Source organism: Oncorhynchus clarkii, chromosome 6, assembly GCF_045791955.1.
Source record: "Oncorhynchus clarkii lewisi isolate Uvic-CL-2024 chromosome 6, UVic_Ocla_1.0, whole genome shotgun sequence".
Classification (NCBI taxonomy): Eukaryota; Metazoa; Chordata; class Actinopteri; order Salmoniformes; family Salmonidae; genus Oncorhynchus; species Oncorhynchus clarkii.
The window spans coordinates 52,700,973-52,724,341 of NC_092152.1; the positions used below are offsets into that span (position 1 = coordinate 52,700,973).

The 23,369-nt window shown below is 44.0% G+C and overlaps 1 protein-coding gene across 2 annotated transcripts in view; it reads right to left on the reverse strand.

Annotated features, from left to right (window-relative positions):
- The window catches only part of LOC139412125 (protein arginine methyltransferase 3), a 105,262-nt gene that overhangs the window by 49,207 nt on the left and 32,686 nt on the right, over positions 1 to 23,369 (reverse strand). For both annotated transcript variants that reach the window (XM_071158936.1, XM_071158934.1), the window contains exon 11: positions 12,205 to 12,283. In XM_071158936.1, coding sequence (XP_071015037.1) covers positions 12,205 to 12,283 — 79 coding nt within the window. The remainder of the gene's footprint in view (positions 1 to 12,204; positions 12,284 to 23,369) is intronic.

Genomic DNA, 23,369 nt, shown 5'->3' on the forward strand with positions numbered 1-23,369 from the left:
CTGTCATTGAAAATAAGAATTTGTTCTTAACTGACTTGCCTAGTTAAATAAAGCTAAAATAAAATGTAAAAAATGCCACAACAGCAGACATTGTGCAGTTGTTTTCAGGGTGTTTTAACTAACAGTAGACTAGGCTAACAGTAACAATGAAAGAAAAGTCTGCTGTCGCCATCATAGAACTGAGTGATTTGCATTGATCCGTTTCTTGTGATGTGGACCCTCTGTTGGTTCGTACCTGTACCAGGCTAATTGCTATTTGAAGTGGGGAAAATGCACTATGATAGTAAAATGCCTTTTCATGTAAAACGCAACCCATAAGCCATAGCCCATGAGATAGAAAATGAGCTTGAAAATAAAACAATCACTCCTGATATTCAATTAACCGTGCCCATCCCTATTAGGGAGGGAGTGGAGATATATGGCCAAGTCCGGATACACGTGCTTGCATACTAAATAGTAGGTCGTTTGGGTACACAACGTTTAAAAAATGTTTTACACTTTAAAATGCCAGGATGCCATACTCATTTAGTCTTTTAATATAGTACGAATTTGCTGCATCGCATTGAGGAAGAAAATCATATTTTCAGACCAACATGTGTTTGACAACAGCTGACAATCATATAAGGGGACAGGCCGTACCAAAACGAACAAATGGCTAAAAATAATGCAATTGCGCATTCTCAATATGGTTGAGCCTAGTATGTTGATATTTGTTGCATACTGCATATATTTTACCAAACAGTACATTCTAAATAGTATGTAGCACTATCAGTACACAGTATGTAGTTTTAGTAAGTAGCATGCAAGATAGATTTCAGACACAGCCTCAGTCTACGGTGGAGATGACCACCACGGTGTGTGATCAAAGATGACAGAAAGCTAAAGGCACATTTATATTGGTCAGACACTGGGCGACTGTCACTTATATATGAATTAAGAGTTCTAAGGAGTCTGGCTTTGAGTTGGATGCCTTTTCCCCCTGATTCCACTGCTGAATCTGAATTCCTGACTTGCTATCAACACTGCAGTTGCGTGCATGATCGGGACCTTTAAATTAAAATGTATTTACTGTGTGGACCTTACTGTGAAATGCTAACTTACAAGCCCTTAACTCTATTTCTTGAACTGCATTGTTGGTTAAGAAAATATGTACTAAATAAACTAAAGTAAAAAAATAAAAAATAATTACAGGTTAGGTTAGTCCAGGTAATTTGTAAAGTGACTATGCATAGATAATAAACAGGGAGTGTCACGTTTGTCGTATAGATCGGACCAAGGTGCAGCGTGGTATACGTACATTCTTCTTTATTTAAAGAATGAACACTGAACAAACTAACAAAATAACAAAATGAAACGTGAAGCTATAAAAACGAGTGCTGACAGGCAACAACACAGACAAGATCCCACAAACACCAAAGGGAAATGGCTACCTAAATATGATCCCCAATCAGAGACAACGATAAACAGCTGCCTCTGATTGGGAACCATATCAGGCCACCATAGACATACAAATCACCTAGACCTACAAAAACCCTAGACATACAAAAAACCCTAGACAATACAAAAACTAGCGTACCCACCCTAGTTACACCCTGACCTAACCAAAATATAAAGAAAACAGATATCTCAGGTCAGGGCGTGACAGTACCCCCACCCCAAAAGGTGCGGACTCCCGGCCGCAAACCTGAACTTATAGGGGAGGGTCGGGATGGCCATTTACCCTTGGTGGCGGCTCCGGTTCTGGACACAGCCCCCCCTCTTTACGCTGATCCCTCCACCTATGTAGAACCAGATCGTGGATCATCGCCGGTGGCTCTGGGGACCGTCGCCGGAGGTTCCGGACTGGGAACTGTCGCCGGAAGCTCCGGACTGGGAACTGTCGCCGGAAGCTCCGGACTGGGAACTGTCGCCGGAAGCTCCGGACTGGGAACTGTCGCCGGAAGCTCCGGACTGGGAACTGTCGCCGGAAGCTCCGGACTGGGAACTGTCGCCGGAAGCTCCGGACTGGGAACTGTCGCCGGAAGCTCCGGACTGGGAACTGTCGCCGGAAGCTCCGGACTGGGAACTGTCGCCGGAAGCTCCGGACTGGGAACTGTCGCCGGAAACTCCGGACTGGGAACTGTCGCCGGAAACTCTGGACTCTGGAGGCGCACTGGAGGTCTGGTGCATGGTGCCGGCACTTGGTGGTAGTGGGCTGGTGACACGCACCTCAGGGCGAGTACGGGGAGCAGGACGTACTGGACTGTGGAGGCGCACTGGAGATCTGGAGCGTAGAGCTGGCACAGTGAGTCCTGGCTGGATGCTCATTTGAGCCCGGCAAGTGCGGGGCGCTGGCACAGGATGCACTGGGCTGTGCAGATACACCGGAGACACAGTACGCAGAGCTGGCGCAGGATATCCTGGTCCAAGGAGGTGTACTGGAGGCCAGGAGCGCTGAGCCGGCACCATCCGTCCTGGCTGGGTGCCCATTCTAGCCCGGCAAATGCGAGGAGCTGGAATAGAGCGCACCGGGCTATGAATGTGAACTGGAGACACTGTGCGCATCACTGCGTAACACGGTGTCTGACCAGTCACACGCTCCCCACGGTAAGAACGAGGAGTTGGCTCAGGTCTCCAACCTGACTCAGCCAATCTCCCTGTGTGCCCCCAAAACATTTTTTATGGGGCTGCCTCTCGTGCTTGTCTCGATGGTACAACTCCTCATAATATCGCCGTTCCGCCTTCGCTGCCTCTATCTGTTCCTTAGGACGACGATACTCCCCAGCCTGCGTCCAGGGTCCTGCTCCATCCAAAATCTCCTCCCAGGTCCATTCCTCCTGAACACGCTGCTTGGTCCATTTTTGGTGGGATCTTCTGTCACGTTCGTTATAAAGATCGGACCAAGGCACAGCGTGGTATGAGTACATTCTTCTTTATTTAAAGAATGAACACTGAACAAACTAACAAAATTAAACGTGAAGCTATAAAAACGAGTGCTGACAGGCAACTACACATAGACAAGATCCCACAAACACCAAAGGGATATGGCTACCTAAATATGATCACCAATCAGAGACAACGATAAACAGCAGCCTCTTATTGGGAACCATATCAGAGTCACACCCTGACCTAACCAAAATATAAAGAAAACAGAGATATCTCAGGTCAGGGCGTGACAGGGAGTAGCAGCAGTGTAAAAACAAAAAGGGGGGTGGGGGGGTCAATGTAAACAGTCCAGGTGGCCATTTGATTAATTGTTCAGCAGTCTTATGGCTTAGAGGTAGAAGCTATTAAGGAGCCTTTTGGTCCTAGACTTGCCGTGTGGCAGCAGAAAGAACAGTCTATGATGATGGTGTTGGGTGACTGGAGTCTGACAAATCTTTGGGCCTTCCTCTGACACAAAATAGTATATAGGTCCTGGATGTCAGTAAGCTTGGCCCCAGTGATGTACTGGGCCGTACGCACTACCCTCTGTAGCGCCTTACGGTCAGCAGTTGCCACACCAGGCAGTGATGCAACCGATCAGGATGCTATTGATGGTGCAGCTGTGGAACGTTTTGAGGATCTCGGAACCCATGCCAAATCTTTTCAGTCTCCTAAGGGGAAAAAGGTGTTGTCGTGCCCTCTTCAAGACTTTCTTGGTGTGTTTGGACCACTATAGTTCGTTGGCGATATGGACACCAAGGAACTTGAAACGCTCAAACTGCTCCACTAGAGCCCCGTCGATGTTAATTGGGGCCTGTTCTGCCCGCCTTTTCCACAATCAGCTCCTGTCTTGCTCATGTTGCGGAAGAGGTTGTTGTCCTGGCACCACACGGCCAGGTCTCTGATGACCTCCCTATCGTCGTTGTCGGTGATCAGGCCTACCACTGTTGTGTCATCAGCAAACTTAATGATGGTGTTGGGAGTCGTGCTTGGCCACACAGTCGTGGGTGAACAGGGAGTATTGGAAGGGAAGAGGGGCCCCAATGTTGAGGATCAGCTTGGCAGATGTGTTGTTGCGTACCCTTACCACCTGGGAGTGGCCCGTCAGGAAGTCCAGGATCCAGTTGCAGAGGGAGGTGTTTAGTCCCAGGTTCCTTGGCTTAGTGATGAGCTTTGTGGGCACTATGGTGTTGAACGCTGAGCTGTAGTCAATGAACAGCATTCTCACATAGGTGTTCCTTTTGTCCAGGTAGGAAAGGACAGTGTGGAGTGCGATTGAGAATACATCATCTTTGGATGTGTTGGGGCGGTATGCGAATTTGAGTGGGTCTAGGGTTTACGCCATGATAGTGTTGATGTGAGCCATGACCAGCCTTTCAAAGCACTTCATGGCTACCGATGTGAGTGCTACCGGGGGGTTATCATTTAAGCAGCTTACCTTCGCTTAATTGGGCACAGGTACTATGGTGGTTTGTTTGAAACACGTAGGTATTACAAACTCGGAGAGGTTGAAAATCCCAGTGAAGACACTTGCCAGTTGGTCCGCGCATGCCTTGAGTACATGTCCTGGTAATCTATCTGGCCCCGTGGCTTTCGGAATGTTGACCTGTTTAGAAAACGTCTTCGGGATCGGTGTCCCTTCCACGGGACAGTTGCACTAACGTAGGCTAATGCGATTAGCATGAGGTTGTAAGTAACAAGAACATTTCCCAGCACATAGACATATCTGATATTGGCAGAAAACTTAAATTCTTGTTAATCTAACTGTACTGTCCAATTTACAGTAGCTATTACAGTGAAAGAATACCATGCTATTGTTTGAACATGAAAAGTTACTAATAAACAAATTAGGCACATTTGGGCAGTCGTGACACAAAATTTTGAACAGAAATGCAATGGTTCATTGGATCAGTCTAAAACTTTGCACATACACTGCTACAATCAGTGCTAAATCATCACCTGTTTGGCGAAGTAGGCTGTGATTCGATGAGAAATGAACAGGCACCGCATCGATTACATGCAACGCAGGATACACTAGATAAACTAGTAATGTTATCAACCATGTGTAGTTAAATAGTGATTATGTGAAGATTGATTGTTTTTATAAGTTTATTGCTAGCTAGCAACTTATCTTGGCTTCTTGCTGCCCTCGCGTAATAGGTAGTCAGCATGCCACGCAGGCTCCTCGTGGAGTGCAATGTAAGGCAGGTGGTTAGAGCGTTGGACTAGTAACCGGAAGGTTGCAAAAACGAATCCCTGAGGCTGACAAGGTAAAAATCTGTCGTTCTGCCCCTGAACATGGCAGTTAACTCACCGTTTCTAGGCCGTCATTGAAAATAAGAATGTGTTCTTAACTGACTTGCCTAGTTAAATAAAGGTGTAAAAAATATATATTTAAAAAATATCGGTCAAATCGGTGTCCAAAAATACAGATTTCCGATTGTTATGAAAACTTGAAATCGGCCCTAATTAATCGGCCATTCCGATGAATCGGTCGACCTCTACTTAAAAGTTTTTTCTTTCAAATGGTACCAAGAACATGTATATCCTTGATGCCCGAGTTACAGCAGTTAGATTTGGGTATGTCATTTTAGGTGAAAATTGTAAACAAAGGGGCAGATCCTTCCTCTTGCTCAGTTGTGCACTTGGGCCTCCCACTCTTTCTATTCTGGTTAGAGCCAGTTTGCGCTGTTCTGTGAAGGGAGTTAGAAACAGCGATGTATGATATCTTCAGTTTCTTGAAAATTCCCCCATGGAATAGCCTTCATTTCTCAGAACAAGAATAGACTGACGAGTTTCAGAAGAATGTTCTTTGTTTATGGCCATTTTGAGCCTGTAATCGAACCCACAAATGCTGATGCTAAAGATACTCAACTAGTCTAAAGAAGGCCAGTTTGTTGCTTCTTTAATCAGGACAACAGTTTTCAGCTTTGCTAACATAATTGCAAAATGGTTTTATATATATATATATATATATATATATATATATATATATATATATATATATATATATATATATATATATATATATATATATATATATATATATTCAGTATAGTGTATATCAGTTTACGAGGCAGGTACAACAGTAAACAATTTTACTAGATTTGATTACTTGTTACCATATTTAGCTTACCATATGCTGACCAATTTCTCATAGAAGTTATAAAAGAGGAAAGGAGGCAAGGAAGTTCTTGAAAACATTACCCTAACAGTATGAAACATGAATTTCCCTCTCGGATTGAAACCCCATTATAAGAGACTTCTGACCCCTCCTGTCTCAGCCTCCAGTATTTATGCTGCAGTAGTTTATGTGTCGGGGGGCTAGGGTCAGTTTGTTATATCTGGAGTACTTCTCCTGTCCTATTCGGTGTCCTGTGTGAATCTAAGTGTGCGTTCTCTAATTCTCTCCTTCTCTCTTTCTCTCTCTCGGAGGACCTGAGCCCTAGGACCATGCCCCAGGACTACCTGACATGATGACTCCTTGCTGTCCCCAGTCCACCTGGCTGTGCTGCTGCTCCAGTTTCAACTGTTCTGCCTTATTATTATTCGACCATGCTGGTCATTTATGAACATTTTAACATCTTGGCCATGTTCTGTTATAATCTCCACCCGGCACAGCCAGAAGAGGACTGGCCATCCCACATATGCTTTCTCTAATTCTCTCTTTCTTTCTCTCTCTCTGAGGACCTGAGCCATAGGACCATGCCCCAGGAATACCTGACATGATGACTCCTTGCTGTCCCCAGTCCACCTGACTGTGCTGCTGCTCCAGTTTCAACTATTCTGCCTTATTATTATTCGACCATGCTGGTCATTTATGAACATTTGAACATCTTGACCATGTTTTGTTATAATCTCCACCCGGCACAGCCAGAAGAGGACTGGCCACCCCACATAGCCTGGTTCCTCTCTAGGTTTCTTCCTAGGTTTTGGCCTTTCTAGGGAGTTTTTCCTAGCCACCGTGCTTCTACACCTGCATTGCTTGCTGTTTGGGGTTTTAGGCTGGGTTTCTGTACAGCACTTTGAGATATCAGCTGATGTACGAAGGGCTATATAAATAAATTTGATTTGATTTGATTTGTTGACTCGGCATCCATTTCATAAAGCACCAGTAACGAGTATATCCATCAAATACCAGACCTTTATGGCCACTCTATCCTACTTTTTACACTTTGTCAATACTGACCTGGTTTGTGACTCATGTTTATGACTGGGACAAAAAACACAAAACATGCTTTATGTAGAATCCATTTTTTAAGTATTTAAAAAAAAAAAAACATTCCTGCAACTCAGAATTAAATCAAGGGAGTAATTCACTTTGATACAGCCACAGAGCCAAACCAGGCTCTGGTTATACGAAGACATTAAACCCCATCTGAATGTATTCTATAAACATTAAACCATTTGAAATGAACATTAAACATGAGTCTTAATGTGTTTTGTAAACGTTAAACATCTAAAAATGAGTTCATCTGACTGGTTAATCGGCTTGGTGATTTGGCAGAGGCTGAAGTGCTTGGGGCCATGGCTGTTCCCCACCCATGGAGGGACATTACAGCCATATGCTTAAGTGCTAGAAATTAAGAAAGATATAACCACTTCAAAGTTGTCACAAAATAACCTACTGTCACAAACACAATATTGAAGAGTAGACTGTACATGACACACACACACACACACACACACACACACACACCTGACTGGCGGGAAGCTACGGACAGCAGAATGTCTTTATTGCAACAACTGCTGTCTACTGTCGAACTCATTGTGAAATCTATGGACGAGGATTGCTTTGGTGCTAAACATGGATACATGAACATTCTTTTAAAAAGAAAGGAAAGATGACAGGAAAACAGTAGTATGTAGTTGGGTAGGACGGCAAAAAAGACAGACCCGGGAAAGGTGTTCAAGTCTCCAGCCAACTAAGCCAGACTGTTTTCACTGCTTCCACACGGCAAGCGGTACCGGAGCATCAAGTCTGACACCAACAGGCTCCTGAACAGCTTCTAGCCCCAAGCCATAATACTGCTAAATAGCTAACAAAATGTCTACACGGACCCTTCTATTTTATACAAAAATGTGCACTCCCATGCACACTCAATCTAGGAACATTTTACATACTCACACTGACACTCCAACACACACACACACACACACACACACACTTAATTAGCACACATACATAACCCACACACACACACATTCATTCTGACTCAACACAAGCACACACTCACTGCTACTCTGTTTATAATATATCCTGATGCCTGGTTACCTTACCGCTATACATACTGTATCTAACCCTGCCGCTCCAGCATCCCTGCACATTGTAAATATGGTATTGGCAGTGGCACTGGAACTGATCCTATATATAGCTCACTTACTTCCTCGTGTTCTAGTACTACTGCGTTGTTGGAAAAGATCAACCAAGAAAGGCATATCACCGTACCGGTGCGCATGACAATAAAAACGTGAATTCCAGAAGAAGCATAACGCCTTCTCAGCGTAGAAAACGTACTGTAAATATAAAAAGTGTGTGTACATGGGAGAACAGAAGGAGATACATATCCAGGCAGCAACGAGCTCATGTTTGTCCATACAACTGTGTATGTCAGACTTAGTGCGTGAACAGTCGCGGGTTGGACCTAGTTGATACTGTTCGCTAGTGAGAGTGCAAGACCAAGACAAGCAGGCGATAGTCATACATTGATAGACGTGTCCGGCAATGTTTTAATAATTGTCATTTTTATATCTGCCAAAAAAGCAGACAATGACCTGCTAAGGGAAACACTCGGCAAAGGTTAAGTTCGTTGTTGTGGTGCTAATTTGAAGTTGTGTTTTTTTGACAATCCTCATATAAGATGTTATGGCACTTAATAATTAACTATTATCCTGCACTTCGTGTATTCCCCTGACACGGTCTCTCCGCCAGCACGCACGCACGCACACACACACACACACAAGAACACGCACACACAGTATTGCTCTCATTTATTCATGCGACAAGGCCACAGAAGGCAATCATACAGTGACAGAAGAAACCTTGCACAGACTGTTCTGTCTGACTACCAGTAACCGAAAGGTTGCTGGAAGGAATCCCCGAGCTGACAAGGTAAAAATCTGTCGTTCTGCCCCTGAGCACGGCAGTTAACCCACTGTTCCCTGGGCGCCGAAGACATAGATGTCGATTTAAGGTAACCCCCCGCACCTCTCTGATCGCAGAATAGCGCATATTAGCAAATTAACATACTCCACTCCCATGGTCAATAATACAAGCTATCCACCTCATTTTCAAACGTTGCTATGGGCACAGCCAAACAACGGAAGTGATGGATTCCACTTCGGCTTTACTTCCCTACTGCAGTTTGTCGGTGGCAAACTTGCCAGAGTAAAATATTTGAAAAAGTCAATTTAGAGAGTATAAAAGTCAAGTAAACAAGTATAAGTGTATAAGTGTAATTTTATGCGTATTTAATTTGTTCGCTTAGGTTAGCTAGACTTACTAGTAGGCTAGTTCTGTTGTGATAACATTAGTTGTGTTGTGTCAGAAACAGGAAGACTCTGAATGGATGGTGACAGCTATGTGATGAGTGTCTCACGGGCTCCTCTGATTGGCTCTTCAGCCACGGTGACACCTGCCACCATGACGACAGATTTGTCATTTAATTTTTCCCTGGATTACTGGAGCAAGTGAGTAATTATAAGGGCCAGGTGAGAGAAGAGGGATGCTGATTGGGAAGGAATGGAACAGGCCTGAAAAAGAAAGGGCGAGGGAAGAAGAGAAAGAGAGAGATAGGGGTGGGAGAGAAGAAAATAGGAAAAAATGCAAGGGAGGAGGGATGCTGTACTGTAGATGGAGAGAGAGAGAGAGAGAGAGAGAGAGAGAGAAAGAGAACGAGTCAGAGGCGGTACACAGGCATCCCCAGATTCATGGTTTTGACATCTGTGTCCTTCTCGACTCGCTGCTCACAGCCCGTTTGGGGGGTGGGTGGGGGGGGGTGGACGGACAAAAAAAGATCCCTTATCCCTTGACGCTGGACTACTCTGGTGAATGGGGACACATTTAAGGATGAAGAGGTTGTTAATGTGCTTGGTAGAATGAGGGAACTTCTGAAACACACTAATGTAAAAACACACACACAGGAGATAGAGAAATAACACGCATGAAGGCACACATGCCCATCAGTGAGTTATAGTGAAATAAGAAACCCCAAAAAGGAGAGAATGCTTGACAAATAATGACTTCCAAACAAGAGAAATCAGAGAAGGTGGGGATTCAGTATCTTACCTATACTCTTTATCCTTCATTCTTTCTCTTTGCCCTCTGCTCCCCTCATCTGGCTCTGCCCCCTCTTTCCTCTTCATCTCATTCCATCCCTCTCTCTCTCTAACCTCTCATTTTCTAACCTCATCTTAATCTCTCTTTCCTTCTCTCTCTCTCTAGTCTGCACCCTCTTCTCCCCACCCCTTTCTCTTCCTGCCCCATCCTTCCCTCTCTCCCTCTCCAGGTGTGTGACCTTTCGGCTGTCCCTGACAGCCAGTAAAAGGCAGTGTTTCAGAACTACTCCTGTGTCAGGCCCTGTTTGTCACAAATCATTAAGCCTGGCCAGTGACAGACAGCAGCTGACCCTGAATATCCATATGCTCTCTCACACACACACACACACACACACACACACACACACACACACACACACACACACACACACACACACACACACACACACACACACACACACACACACACACGCACACGCACATGCCGGCATGGGCTACATACCTGCGGTAAAAAGCACAAAAACACACAGGCAGGAAAGCAGTGAAATACTGTACTGTGTACCATCTGTCAACATGTGTACAGACTAGAGCCGGGCGATATGGGCAAAAACTATTCTCAAAAAATTAACCCATTTTGCTTGATAACGATAAATACAACGATTTGTTTCACTTTTAAATGCACAGTTAATTTCCATTAGCAGCAGGATTCTAGACAAACTTTTTCCAGTGCCTTTAAGAAGTAAGACAACTGAGATGGTATGGTTAAAAAAATAAGTTAGCTATTTCATCTAACATGTCCAGAGAATGCATGATTTATATTTTGATATGCAACCTGATCAAATAGGATCCAGAAAGATCCGATTTATTTTTGACTCTTTAAGCGTGATTTGTCCGTGATGGTCAGTGATGAAAAATCTGCGCACCGGAAAAAAGCTCCTCGGTAGTCGTCGCGTCCCAGTCTGTTGACAGATGCTACGCTACAATACCAGTTATGTTATGTGTTTCTGTCCACAAGAGAATACTTTCAGCATTGCTCGTTCAGTACGCAAATCGAGAGAAAAAAACAAATGTGTCGTAACAAAAGTTGCTTCGGTAAGACGAAGACAATGTTGGTGTCTAATTTTCAATTTATCGTCCCTGCACTAGTGTGCTTACATACACACACACACACACACACCAAAGAAAACCATAATTAAGAGAATAGAACTTTGCAATGCATCAACTGCAGTGGTTTTGCGCTTTAGTAAAAAATAGAAGTGATTTCTCCTATAATTTAAAACTCCCGTTGCTCCACTTTTCACCAAAGTGGCATGCACAGCCTGACATAAGGCTCTGGAGACAGGTATACACAAGAAAATTTTGTAAATGTACATATAAAACCACACTGAACTGGCATTGGATGGCTACTGCCTTCTACTGCACTTCCTACAGGGGGCATTCGATGGACTAGTGGAACAATACTGAAGTGTGTGTGGTGTGGTGTGTGTGCGTGTCCATGCATGTGTTTGCATCCATGTCCATAATAGAAAAACAAGCTGCCTGATAGCTCTGCTCAGTCATTGAGGTCACATGACGGTCATGCAACGTCTACTGCCATTTTAAGCTCCACCCACAATATAATCAACCACAATAGATAGCGCAATCGTAAAAAACCTGATCTAGCATATTAAGTGTATATGTTTTTATTTTTTTTATTTTTTTTTCTTCTTACTGTATATACTGTACATATACAGTAGGGTATAGGGTCGTTCTATATGAATTCAATCACTTTTTGACTGACAATCATTTGATGTAATATTCCTCCTTAATAGCTTGGGTTAATGTCCCTATTCAATCACTAAGACCAGCGGGCTGTATAGAACCATCATAAATGTGCATCGTTCTTTTATTGTCCATTCGTATTGTTCTTGTCCTTTTCTTAAATGCCATTATAAAAAGTGTATATGATAGTGCAACACATTTATCCCAATGGGGAAAATTAAGTAAGTACAGTACAGTACAGAGTGTGTGCGCGTGACTCACCTGAGCCCCCCTCGGCCAGATAGAGGTCTCTGGCATAGAGAACCGAATCCAGCATTGACTCAAACAGCAGGAAGTAACCCTGGAAGAGAGAGAGGACAGATCAGTACAATACAATGGTCAGGGAGACATGCATCGGAGGGTTGCTGTCAATATCTCATGTGCCACTTACTACCGATGTGCCCTTGAGCAAGGCATTTAACTCCAGAGTTGACCCTGTGCTGCTCCCAGACTGTAATGTGAGTAATTGTGTGGTGTGGATGGGTACCGTGACAGCAGGTTCCAACACATTTCCGTTGTCTCCGCATAATGGATAAATAAAGATTTGATTGTCTATTTCATATGATCTCGTCACGTCTTGAATTAAATTTTGCTCCGGTGATTTTAAACATGGGAAAACATAGTCGAACAAGCAACTGCAATTGAAATTCGAGGTGAGATTTAAATAACTTAATATAATACAAATGTGACCAATTACTATCAGGTTTGGGCAAAGGTTGATAGAGTTTTCTTAATATATGGCGCTGGTGTTTGAAGTCAGGTCATCACCATCTGTGGTTAGTTTTGGTCACAATACTTTGTTTGGGTTAAGAGTGTAGTGTAGGCGTCCATCTGCATGAGAAAAGGAAAATACAAAGAAAAGACCTGAAGCATTTTGAAAACTCTGGGGGTGTTTTGTTAAGAGGACATTTTACGCCAAATCAAGACATGGAAATGGTTACAGAAATTGTACCACAACACTCCGCATCCAGGTATGAAGCTCTCTCATTATTAGTGTCTGTCTGAACACATGCACTGTTTCCATAGCTATCATAGTAAGCTGGCTGGCTAGCTATCTAGCTATATTGCTGTGTAACAGCCAACCCGAAATCAGGACATTTTTATATTCAAAGTTAGTAACTAGCTAGCTACTAATGTAATTTAACTGTAATAAACATAGTTTTTTTTTTTAAATTGCAGGTTAGATTGCCATTTTGGCTAGTTAGCTAGCTTGCAAGCTAGTTTGTTTTTGCTAACAAAGATGCTAGGGCTAACGTTAACGTTAGATAGGCTAGAGTAACTACAATAACTGTTCTTCCTTTTTTGTATTAGCTAATGACGTGTTTTTGTTTTCATGGTGAGCAGTTGATCAGCTGAATGCCAAGTAATAGAGATTGGAGTAAGAGCGAAAAAAGATCAGTTATTCCCATTTAGACTTAGACAGACCAGTTCCACATCCTAAAATGTTCACAAGGATTTTGATTAATGTTACTTGTGTCACAGTTCTCAAAATAAATATTAAATTATTGATGTGATTGGAACTCACATGCCAACACATAACAATAAATAGACTGACAGTAGTGAGAAATATAAATGGTTTCAGCTGTGTGATTCTATTAAAACCACCTGTTGACTTTCATTGCTAATACACCACACTGACTTTATCTTCTCCAAAATACACTGAGTATACCAAACATTAGGAACACCTTCCTAATATTGATATCTCCTCCCCTTCCATCTACACTGAATGAAGTGGATTTAACAAGTACATCAATAAGATATCATAGCTTTCACCTGGTCAGTCTATGCCATGGAAAGAGCTTAATCTTAATGCTTTGTATACTCAGTGTATATACACTGGACCGAAAGAGAAAAGCATCAGATGCCATAAACAGAGCAGAGGGAACTAAAATAAAACTAAAATGGCATGCCAGAGATGGGTTAGTTTATAAATGTGAAGCAATCCATACATTTGAAAAATGCAGTACTCAGTTCTGAAAATAACCTCGTACAAGGAATTTTAATGATTTGTAACCTCGAGATTTAATTGTTAAATACCTTCTGTAAATTAGGCAGAATAACATTCTCTCTATTCCACAGACTGGTCGGTCATCCTGAATTCCTATCGGACCTTGTAGTCAGCAGATAATATTCACATTTTTGGTGACTTTAATATTCACATGGAAAAGTCCACAAACCCACTCTAAAAGGCTTTCGGAGCCATCATCGACTCAGTGGGTTTTGTCCAACATGTCTCTGGACCTACTCACTGCCACAGTCATACTCTGGACCTAGTTCTGTACAGTGGAATAAATGTTGTGGATCTTAATGTTTTTCCTCACAATCCTGGACTATCGGACAACCATTTTATTACGTTTGCAATCGCAACAAATAATCTGCTCAGACCTCATCCAAGGATCATCAAAATGTGTGCTATAAATTCTCAGACAACCCAAAGATTCCTTGATGCCCTTCCAGACTCCCTCTGCCTACCCAAGGACGTCAGAGGACAAAAATTAGTTAACCACCTAACCGAGGAACTCAATTTAACCTTGCGCAATACCCTAGATGCAGTCGCACCCCAAAAAACATTTGTCATAAGAAACTAGCTCCCTGGTATACAGAAAATTACCCGAGCTCTGAAGCAAGCTCCCAGAAAATTGGAACGGAAATGGCGCCAAACCAAACTGGAAGTTTTCCGACTAGCTTGGAAAGACAGTACCGTGCAGTATCGAAGAGCCCTCACTGCTGCTCGATCATCCTATTTTTCCAACTTAATTGAGGAAAATAAGAACAATCCCCCCCCCAAAAAATTATACTGTAGCAAAGCTAACTAAAAAGCAGCATTCCCCAAGAGAGGATGGCTTTCACTACAGCAGTAATAAATTCATAAACTTCTTTGAGGAAAAGATCATGATTATTAGAAAGCAAATTACGGACTCCTCTTTAAATCTGTGTATTCCTCCAAAGCTCAGCTGTCCTGAGTCTGCCCCAGGACCTTTAGTACTATATCTCTTGACACAATGATGAAAAGAATCATGGCCTCTAAATATTCAAGCTGCATACTGGACCCTATTCCAACTAAACTACCGAAAGAGCTGCTTCCTGTGCTTGGCCCTCCTGTGTTGAACATTATAAATGACTCTCTATCCAACGGATGTGTACCAAACTCACTAAAAGTGACAGTAATAAAGCCTCTCTTGAAAAAGCCAAACCTTGACCCAGAAAATATTTTAAAAACTATTGGCCTATATCGAATTTCATATTCCTCTAAAGAAATTTTGAAAAAGCAGTTGCACAGCAACTCACTGCCTTCCTGAAGACAAACAATGTATACGAAATGCTTCAGTCTGGTTTTAGACCGCATCATAGCACTGAGACTGCACTTGTGAAGGTGGTAAATTAACTTTTAATGGTGTCAGACCGAGGCTCTGCATCTGTCCTTGTGCTCCTAGACCTTAGTGCTGCTTTGATACCATCGATCACCACATTCTTTTGGAGAGATTAGAAACCCAAATTGGTCTACACGGACAAGCTCTGGCCTCGTTTAGATCTTATCTGTCAGAAAAATATCAGTTTGTCTCTGCGAATGGTTTGTCCTCTGACAAATCAACTGTACATTTCGGTGTTCCTCAAGGTTCCGTTTTAGGACCACTATTGTTTTCCCTATGTATTTTATCTCTTGGGGATGTCGTTTCGAAAACAAAATGTTAACTTTCACTGCTATGCGGATGACACACAGCTGTACATTTCAATGAAACATGGTGAAGCCCCAAAATTGCCCTCGCTGGAAGACTGTGTTTCCGATATAAGAAAGCGGATGGCTGCAAACGTTCTACTTTTAAACTCGGACAAAACAGATGCTTGTTCTAGATCCCAAGAAACAAAGAGATCTTCTGTTGAATCTGACAATTAATATTGATGGTTGTACAGCCGTCTCAAATAAAACTGTGAAGGACCTCTGCGTTACTCTGGACCCTGATCTCTCTTTTGACAAACATATTAAGACTGTTTCAAGGACAGCTTTTTTTCCATCTAAGTAACATCTACGACAATGACATTTTACGACAATCAGACATTTTCTGTCCAAAAATGATGCAGAAAAATTAAACCATGCTTTTGTCACTTCTAGGTTGGACTACTGCAATGCTCTACTTTCCGGCTACCCGGATAAAGCACTAAATAAACTTTATCCATGCTAAATACGACTGCTAGAATCCTGACTAGAACCCAAGAATTTGATAATTTACTCCAGTGCTAGCCTCCCTACACTGGCTTCCTGTTAAGTTTCAAGGTTTTACTGCTAACCTACAAAGCGTTTAAATGGGCTAGCTCCTACCCATCTTTCCAATTTGGTCCTGCCGTACATACCTACACGTAGGCTACGGTCACAAGACACAGACCTCCTAATTGTCCCTAGAATTTCTAAGCAAACAGCTGGAGGCAGGGCTTTCTCCTATAGAGCTCCACTTTTATGGAATGGTCTGCCTACCCATGTGAGAGACGCAGACTCGGTCTCAACCTTTGTCTTTACTGAAGACTCATCTCTTCAGTAGGTCCTATGATTGAGTGTTGTCTGGCCCAGGAATGTGAAGGTGAACGGAATGACACTGGAGCAACGAACCGCCCTTGCTGTCTCTGCCTGGCCGGTTCCCCTCTCTCCACTGGGGTTCTCTGCCTCTAACCTTATTACAGGGGCTGAGTCACTGGCCTACTGATGCTCTTCCATGCCGTCCCTAGGAGGGGTGAGTCACTTGAGTGGATTGAGTCACTGACGTGGTCTTCCTGTCTGCTGCCCCCCCCCCCCCCCCCCATTGGGTTGTGCCGTGGCGGAGAGCTTTGTGGGCTATACTCTGCCTTGTCTCAGGATGGTAAGTTGGTGGTTGAAGATATCCCTCTAGTGGTGTGGGGGCTGTGCGTTTGGCAAAGTGGGTGGGGTTATATCCTTCCTGTTTGGCCCTGTCCGGGGGTATCATCGGATGGGGCCACAGTGTCTCCTGACCCCTCCTGTCTCAGCCTCCAGTATTTATGCTGCAGTAGTTTGTGTGTCGGGGGGCTAGGGTTAGTCTGTTATATCTGGAGTATTTCTCCCATCTTATCCGGTGTCCTTTGTGAATTCAGTATGCTCTCTTATTCTCTCTTTCTTTCTTTCTCTCTCTCTCTCTCTCTCTCTCGGTGGACCTGAGCCCTAGGACCATGCCTCAGGGCTACCTGGCATGATGACTCCTTGCTGTCCCCAATCCACCTAGCCGTGCTGCTGCTCCAGTTTCAACTGTTCTTCCTGCGGCTACGGAACCCTGACCTGTTCACCGGACGTGCTACCTGTCCCAGACCTGCTGTTTTCAACTCTCTAGAGACAGCAGGAGAGGTAGAGATACTCTCAATGATCGGCTATGAAAAGCCAGCTGACAATTACTCCTGAGATGCTGACCTGTTGCACCCTCGACAACTACTGTGACTTATTATTTGACCATGCTGGTCATTTATCAACATTTGAACATCTTGGCCATGTTCTATTGTAATCTCCACCCGGCACAGCCAGAAGAGGACTGGCCACCCCTCATAGCCTGGTTCCTCTAGGTTTCTTTCTAGGTTTAGGCCTTTCTAGGGAGTTCTTCCTAGCCACTGTGCTTCTTCACCTGCATTGCTTGCTGTTTGGGGTTTTAGGCTGGGTTTCTGTACGCCACTGAGATATCAGCTGATGTAAGAAGGGCTATATAAATCAAATTTTATTTGTCACATACACATATTTAGCAGATGTTATTGCGGGTGTACCAAAATGCAAAAGTATCTAACAATTCACAATACACACAAATCTAAAAGTAAAAGAACGGAATTAAGAAATATAAATATTAGGACAAGCAATTTCAGAGTGGCATTCACTAAAATACAGTAGAATAGAACACAGTACATACATATGAGATGAGTAAAGCAGTATGTAACCATAATTAAAGTGACCAGTGATTCCATGTCTATGAATATAGGGCAGCAGCCTCTAAGGTGCAGGGTTGAGTAACCGGGTGGTAGCCGGCTAGTGATGGCTATTTAGCAGTCTGATGGCCTTGAGATTGAAAAACAGCTTATGTCTCTCGGTCCCAGCTTTGATTCACCTGTACTGACCTCGCATTCTGGATAGCAGGATGAACAGGCAGTGGCTCGGGTGGTTGTTGTCCTTGATTATTCTTTTGGCCTTCCTGTGACAGCGGGTGCTGTAGGTGTCCTGGAGGGCAGGTAATTTGCCCCTGATGATGGGTTGGGCAGACAGCACCACCTTCTGGAGAGCCCTGCCGTTGCGGGCGTTGCAGTTACCATACCTGGTGTTGGTACAGCCCAACAGGACGCTCTCAATAGTGCATCTATAAAAGTTTGTGAGTGTTTTACATGACAAGCCAAATTTCTTCAGCCTCCAAAAGGTTGAAGAGGTGCTGTTGTGCCTTCTTCTCCACACTGTCTGTGTGGGTGGACCATTTCAGATCGTCAGTGATGTGTACGCCGAGGAACTTGAAGCTTTCCACCTGCTCCACTGCGGTCCCATCGATGTGGATAGGGGCGTGCTTCCTGCTGTTTCCATGATCAGCTCCTTTGTTTTGTCGACATTGAGTGAGAAGTTATTTCTGTAGGCTCGTCATTGTTGGTAATCAGGCCTACTGCTGTTGTGTCGTCTGCAAACTTGATGATTGAGTTGAAGGCGCAGGTCCCCTGTGTTGAGGAACAGCGAAGTGGAGGTTGTTTCCTACCTCCACCACCTGGGGGGCAGCCCGTCAGGAAGTCCAGGACCCAGTTGCACAGGGCGGGGTTTAGACCCAGGGCCTCAAGCTTAATGATGAGCTTGGAGAGCACTATGGTGAGGAACGCTGAGCTATAGTCATTGAACAGCATTCTCACGTAAGTATTCCTCTTGTCCAGATGGGATAGGGCAGTGTGATGGTGATTGCATCATCTGTGGATCTATTTGGGTGGTAAGCAAATTTAAATGGGTCTAGGATGTCAGGTAAGGTAGTCTCTCAAAGCACTTCATGATGACAGAAGTGAGTGCTACGGGTCGATAGTAATTTAGTTCAGTTACAGAAACAATGTTGGACATCTTGAAGCAAGTGAGGACAGCAGACTGGGATAGGGAGAGATTTAATATGTCCATAAACACTCCAGCCAGCTGGTCTGCACATGCTCTGAGGATGTGGCTAGGGATGCCGTCTGGGCCGGCAGCCTTGTGAGGGTTAACATGCTTGTGTTGTTCACGTTGTCCACGGAGAAGGAGTACTTGGTCCTTGGTAGCGGGCCGCGTTGATGGCACTGTGTTATCCTCAAAGCGGGCAAAGAAGCTGTTTAGCTTTTCCGGAAGCAAGACGTCGGTATCCGCGACGTGGCTGGTTTTCCCTTTGTAGTCCGTGATTGTCTGTAGACCCTGCCACAGGCGTCTCGTGTCAGAGCCGTTGAATATCGATTCCACTTTCTCTCTATACTGACGTTTTGCCTGTTTGATTGCCTTACGGAGGGAATAACTACACCGTTTGTATTCGGCCATATTCCCATGGTTATATGCAGTTGTTCCGCTTTCAGTTTTGCGTGAATGCTGGCATCTATCCACGGTGTCTGGTTAGGGTAGGGTTTAATAGTCACAGTGGGTACAACATCTCCTATACACTTTCTGATAAACTCAGTCACCATATCCGTGCATTCGTCAATGTTAGAGGCTTCCCGGAACATATCTCAGACCGTGTGATCAAAACAATCTTGAAGTGTGGATTCCGATTGGACAGACCAGCGCTGAATAGTCCTTAGCATGGGTACTTATTGTTTGAATTTCTGCCAATAAGAAGGGAGGAGCAAAATGGAGTCGTGATTTGATTTACCGAAGGGAGGGCGGGGGAGTGCCTTGTAGGCATTTCAAAAAGCTGAGTAGCAGTGGTCTAATGTTCTCAGAGAGTGCGCAACAGTCAATGAGTTTGTAGAACTTCGGTAGCGTTTTCCTCAAATTTTCTTTGTTAAAATCCCCAGCTACAATAAATGCAGCCTCAGGAAATGTGGTTTCCAGTTTGCATAAAGTCCAGTGAAGTTCTTTGTGGACAGTTGTGGTATCGGCTTGAGGGGTAATATACACAGCTGTGACTGAGATAATTATCTTGGGGGGGGTACTGTGGTCGGCATTTGATTGAAAGGTATTCTAGGTCTGGTGAACAAAAGGACTTAAATTCCTGTATGTTATCACAATCACACCAGTGTTTTAATCACAATCAGTGTTTTAATCATGAAACATACACCCTCACCTTACTTCTTCCCGAAGATTTCTTTATTCCTGTATGCGCTATATACTGAGAACGCAGTTTGATGTACGGACAAAGACCCGAGAAAGCCATGTTTCCGTGAAACAGAGTATGTTACAATCCTTAATGTCTCTCTGGAAGGAGATTATCTTCCTGAGCTCGTCTACCTTACTATCCAGAGACTGAACATTAGCAAGTAATATACTTGGAAGCAGTGGATGGTGTGCACGCCGCCTGAGTCGGACTAAAAGTCTACTCCGAATACCTCTTCTCCGCCGGCGGTATTTTGGATCAACCTCTGAAATCAGATAAATTGCCCTGGGGGGTACGAACAAAGGAACCAATTCGTGAAAGTCGTATTCCCGGTCGTAATGCTGGTGAGTTACCGTCATTCTGATATCCCAAAATGATTTCCGGCTGTATGTAATAACACAAAACATTTCCTGGGATAATAATGTAAGAAATAACACACAAAGGAGCTAGAAGCAGAGCTGCCCTTTCTGTCGGCGCAATCTTGCACATGGCTTAGACGTATTACTCACGTCGGCCACAGAAAACAAGAGCCCACAGTCCCTGGGAGCAGGCCGCGTTGGTGGCACTGTGTTATTCTCAAAGTGGGGCGAAGAAGGTATTGAGCTTGTCCGGGAGCAAGACTTCAGTGTCCGGGGGCGTGGTTGTTTTTCCCTTTGTATTCCGTGATCGTCTGTAGTCCCTCCCACATATGTAGTGTGTCTGAGCCGATGAATTGCGACGCCACTTTGTCTCTATACATTTTGCCTGTTTGATTGCCTTACGGATGGAATAACTACAGTTTGTATTCAACCATATTACCAGTTACGTTTTGCGTGAATGCTGCCATCTATAGATGTCGCTGCACTGGGGGTGTGTGAGGGGAATACAACTGATACCAACACATCTCATCTGAACTACACTGAACAAAAATATAAATGAAAGATGCAATAATTACAATCAGATAATAATATGACTACGCAGGAAATCTAGAGTAGTGCATTACTTTGCATGCACACCTAATAATAATTAAAAAAAACACTTAAGTCAACTAAATATGTACAGGAGCTCTCAGACTATGCTGCCATTACAGCACCATGGCAACCCTCGACAAAATATTTCAAGGCAGAAATTAACCAACCAAAAATATACGGAATCAACATATTTATGAAGAGTGGGAGGGGGTTACTAATTGTAATTTTATGACCCTCTATCCTTCCCACACTTGTCGTGGAGCACTTTCCACGTTCCCTGCTATTCCGAAGCCCCTCTGTCAAGGGGAAGGTCTGACCCTGGCGTGGCCCTGTGTTCAGCTCCACTACATAGCACATTAGCCCGGGCATTATTCCCTTATTACATCTTGTTGGCTTCATCCTTACTGGTGTGCACTGCTGACAAATGGCTTTTTTACCAAGCCAGCCTGCAACCCTTCCTATAGACCTAACTCCTCCTCTTTTGGCTCGGTTCAACCTCAACCCCTAGATCCTTTACTGTTGCCCTTTGCTGTAAATAACATTGGTGTAACTCACCCTTTTCCTCCATGAGGCCATATTGCTTTCATCCAGATCTTCAAACAGTAAAGAGGTGGATAGATGAAAGCAATATGGCCTCACGGAGGGCAGTGGAGCAATCCCCATATTGCTTACACCAATCCAGACCTTTCAGATCTGTGCATACAAAAAGGGTAGGAGCTCAGGAAAGGGGCTAGGACCAGAACCTCTTTGAGAGAAGGAAATGAGGAAGATGAGGAGAGGTGAAGTAGAGGCGCAGAGAAAGGGAGAGGGAGAGCAAGTGAGATGGCTTCGGCCAGCTGCATAATAATTCACAGATGATTATTCAAATTAAGATAACCTTTCAGCAGAAAGAGGAGAGAAGATAAGAGAGGGAGGGAGACAAACTACAATCGCCACCATCTCATGGCCCATGGATGAACTGAAAAGATGATGATTGCCTCCGAATTTAAAGTAGCGTTAGGGTCTACATTGGTCCCCCCTGCCCAACAGTAACCCGTTATTTTCCACTACAGAACCAAAGTCCATATCTACTGACTGGCTGACTGTATTAGTCCTGGTCTCTCCTTTTCTCAGAACCAGGTCGTTGTTAAAACGCCCCTGCAACGTATCCCAACCTCATAATTTAGAGCTCAATTTCACGGGACACTGCCTCACCTGAAGGAGAGGGAGGGGAAGACTCGGAGAGGAAGAGAAACGTCTGGAAGGAGAGTTACGCCTTCCTTTTTCTCCCATAATGCGTTGGGACGATCTCTTCGAGCCTAACAGCGTGACTCACAATCCGACCCCGCTACGCCCTTCTCATATACACACACACTGTTTATTAGCGAAACACAGGATCCATCTCCACGTCACTGCACTGGGGGTGTGTGAGGGGAATACTCACATCTCGTATCTTAACTACACTGAACAAATATATAAACAAAAAATGCAACAATTTCAAGCATTTTACTGAGTTACAATTCAAATAAGGAAATCAGTCAATTTAAATAAATAAATTAGACCCTAATCTACGTTGGGCACAGATACTTAATAAAAAATAGGTGTGGATTAGAAAACCAGTCAGTGTCTGGTGTGATCATTTGCCTCATGCAGCGCAACACATCTCCATCGCATAGAGCTGATCAGACTGTTGATTGTGGCCTGAGGAATGTTGTCCCACTCTTCAATGGCTAACATGCTAACATGCTCAATGGGTGACATGTCTGGTGAGTATGCAGGACATTTTCAGCTTCCAGGAATTATGTACAGATCCTTACAACATGGGGCCGTGCATTGTCTGAGCACAGACGATCCCACAGGTGAATAAGCCGAATGTGGAGGCTGGCGTGGTTACACGTGGTCTGTGGTTGGATGTACTGCCAAATTCTCTAAAAACAACATTGGAGGCAGCTTATGGTAGAGAAATTAACATTAAATTATCTGGCAACAGCTCTATTGGACATCCCTGCAGTCAGCTTGACAATTGCACGCTCCCTCATAACATGAGACATTTGTGACATTGTGTTGTGTAACAAAACTGCACATTCTAGAGTGGCCTTTAATTGTCCCCAGCACAAGGAGCACCTGTGTAATGATCATGCTGTTTCGTCATCTTTTTGATATGCCACACCTGTCAGGTGGA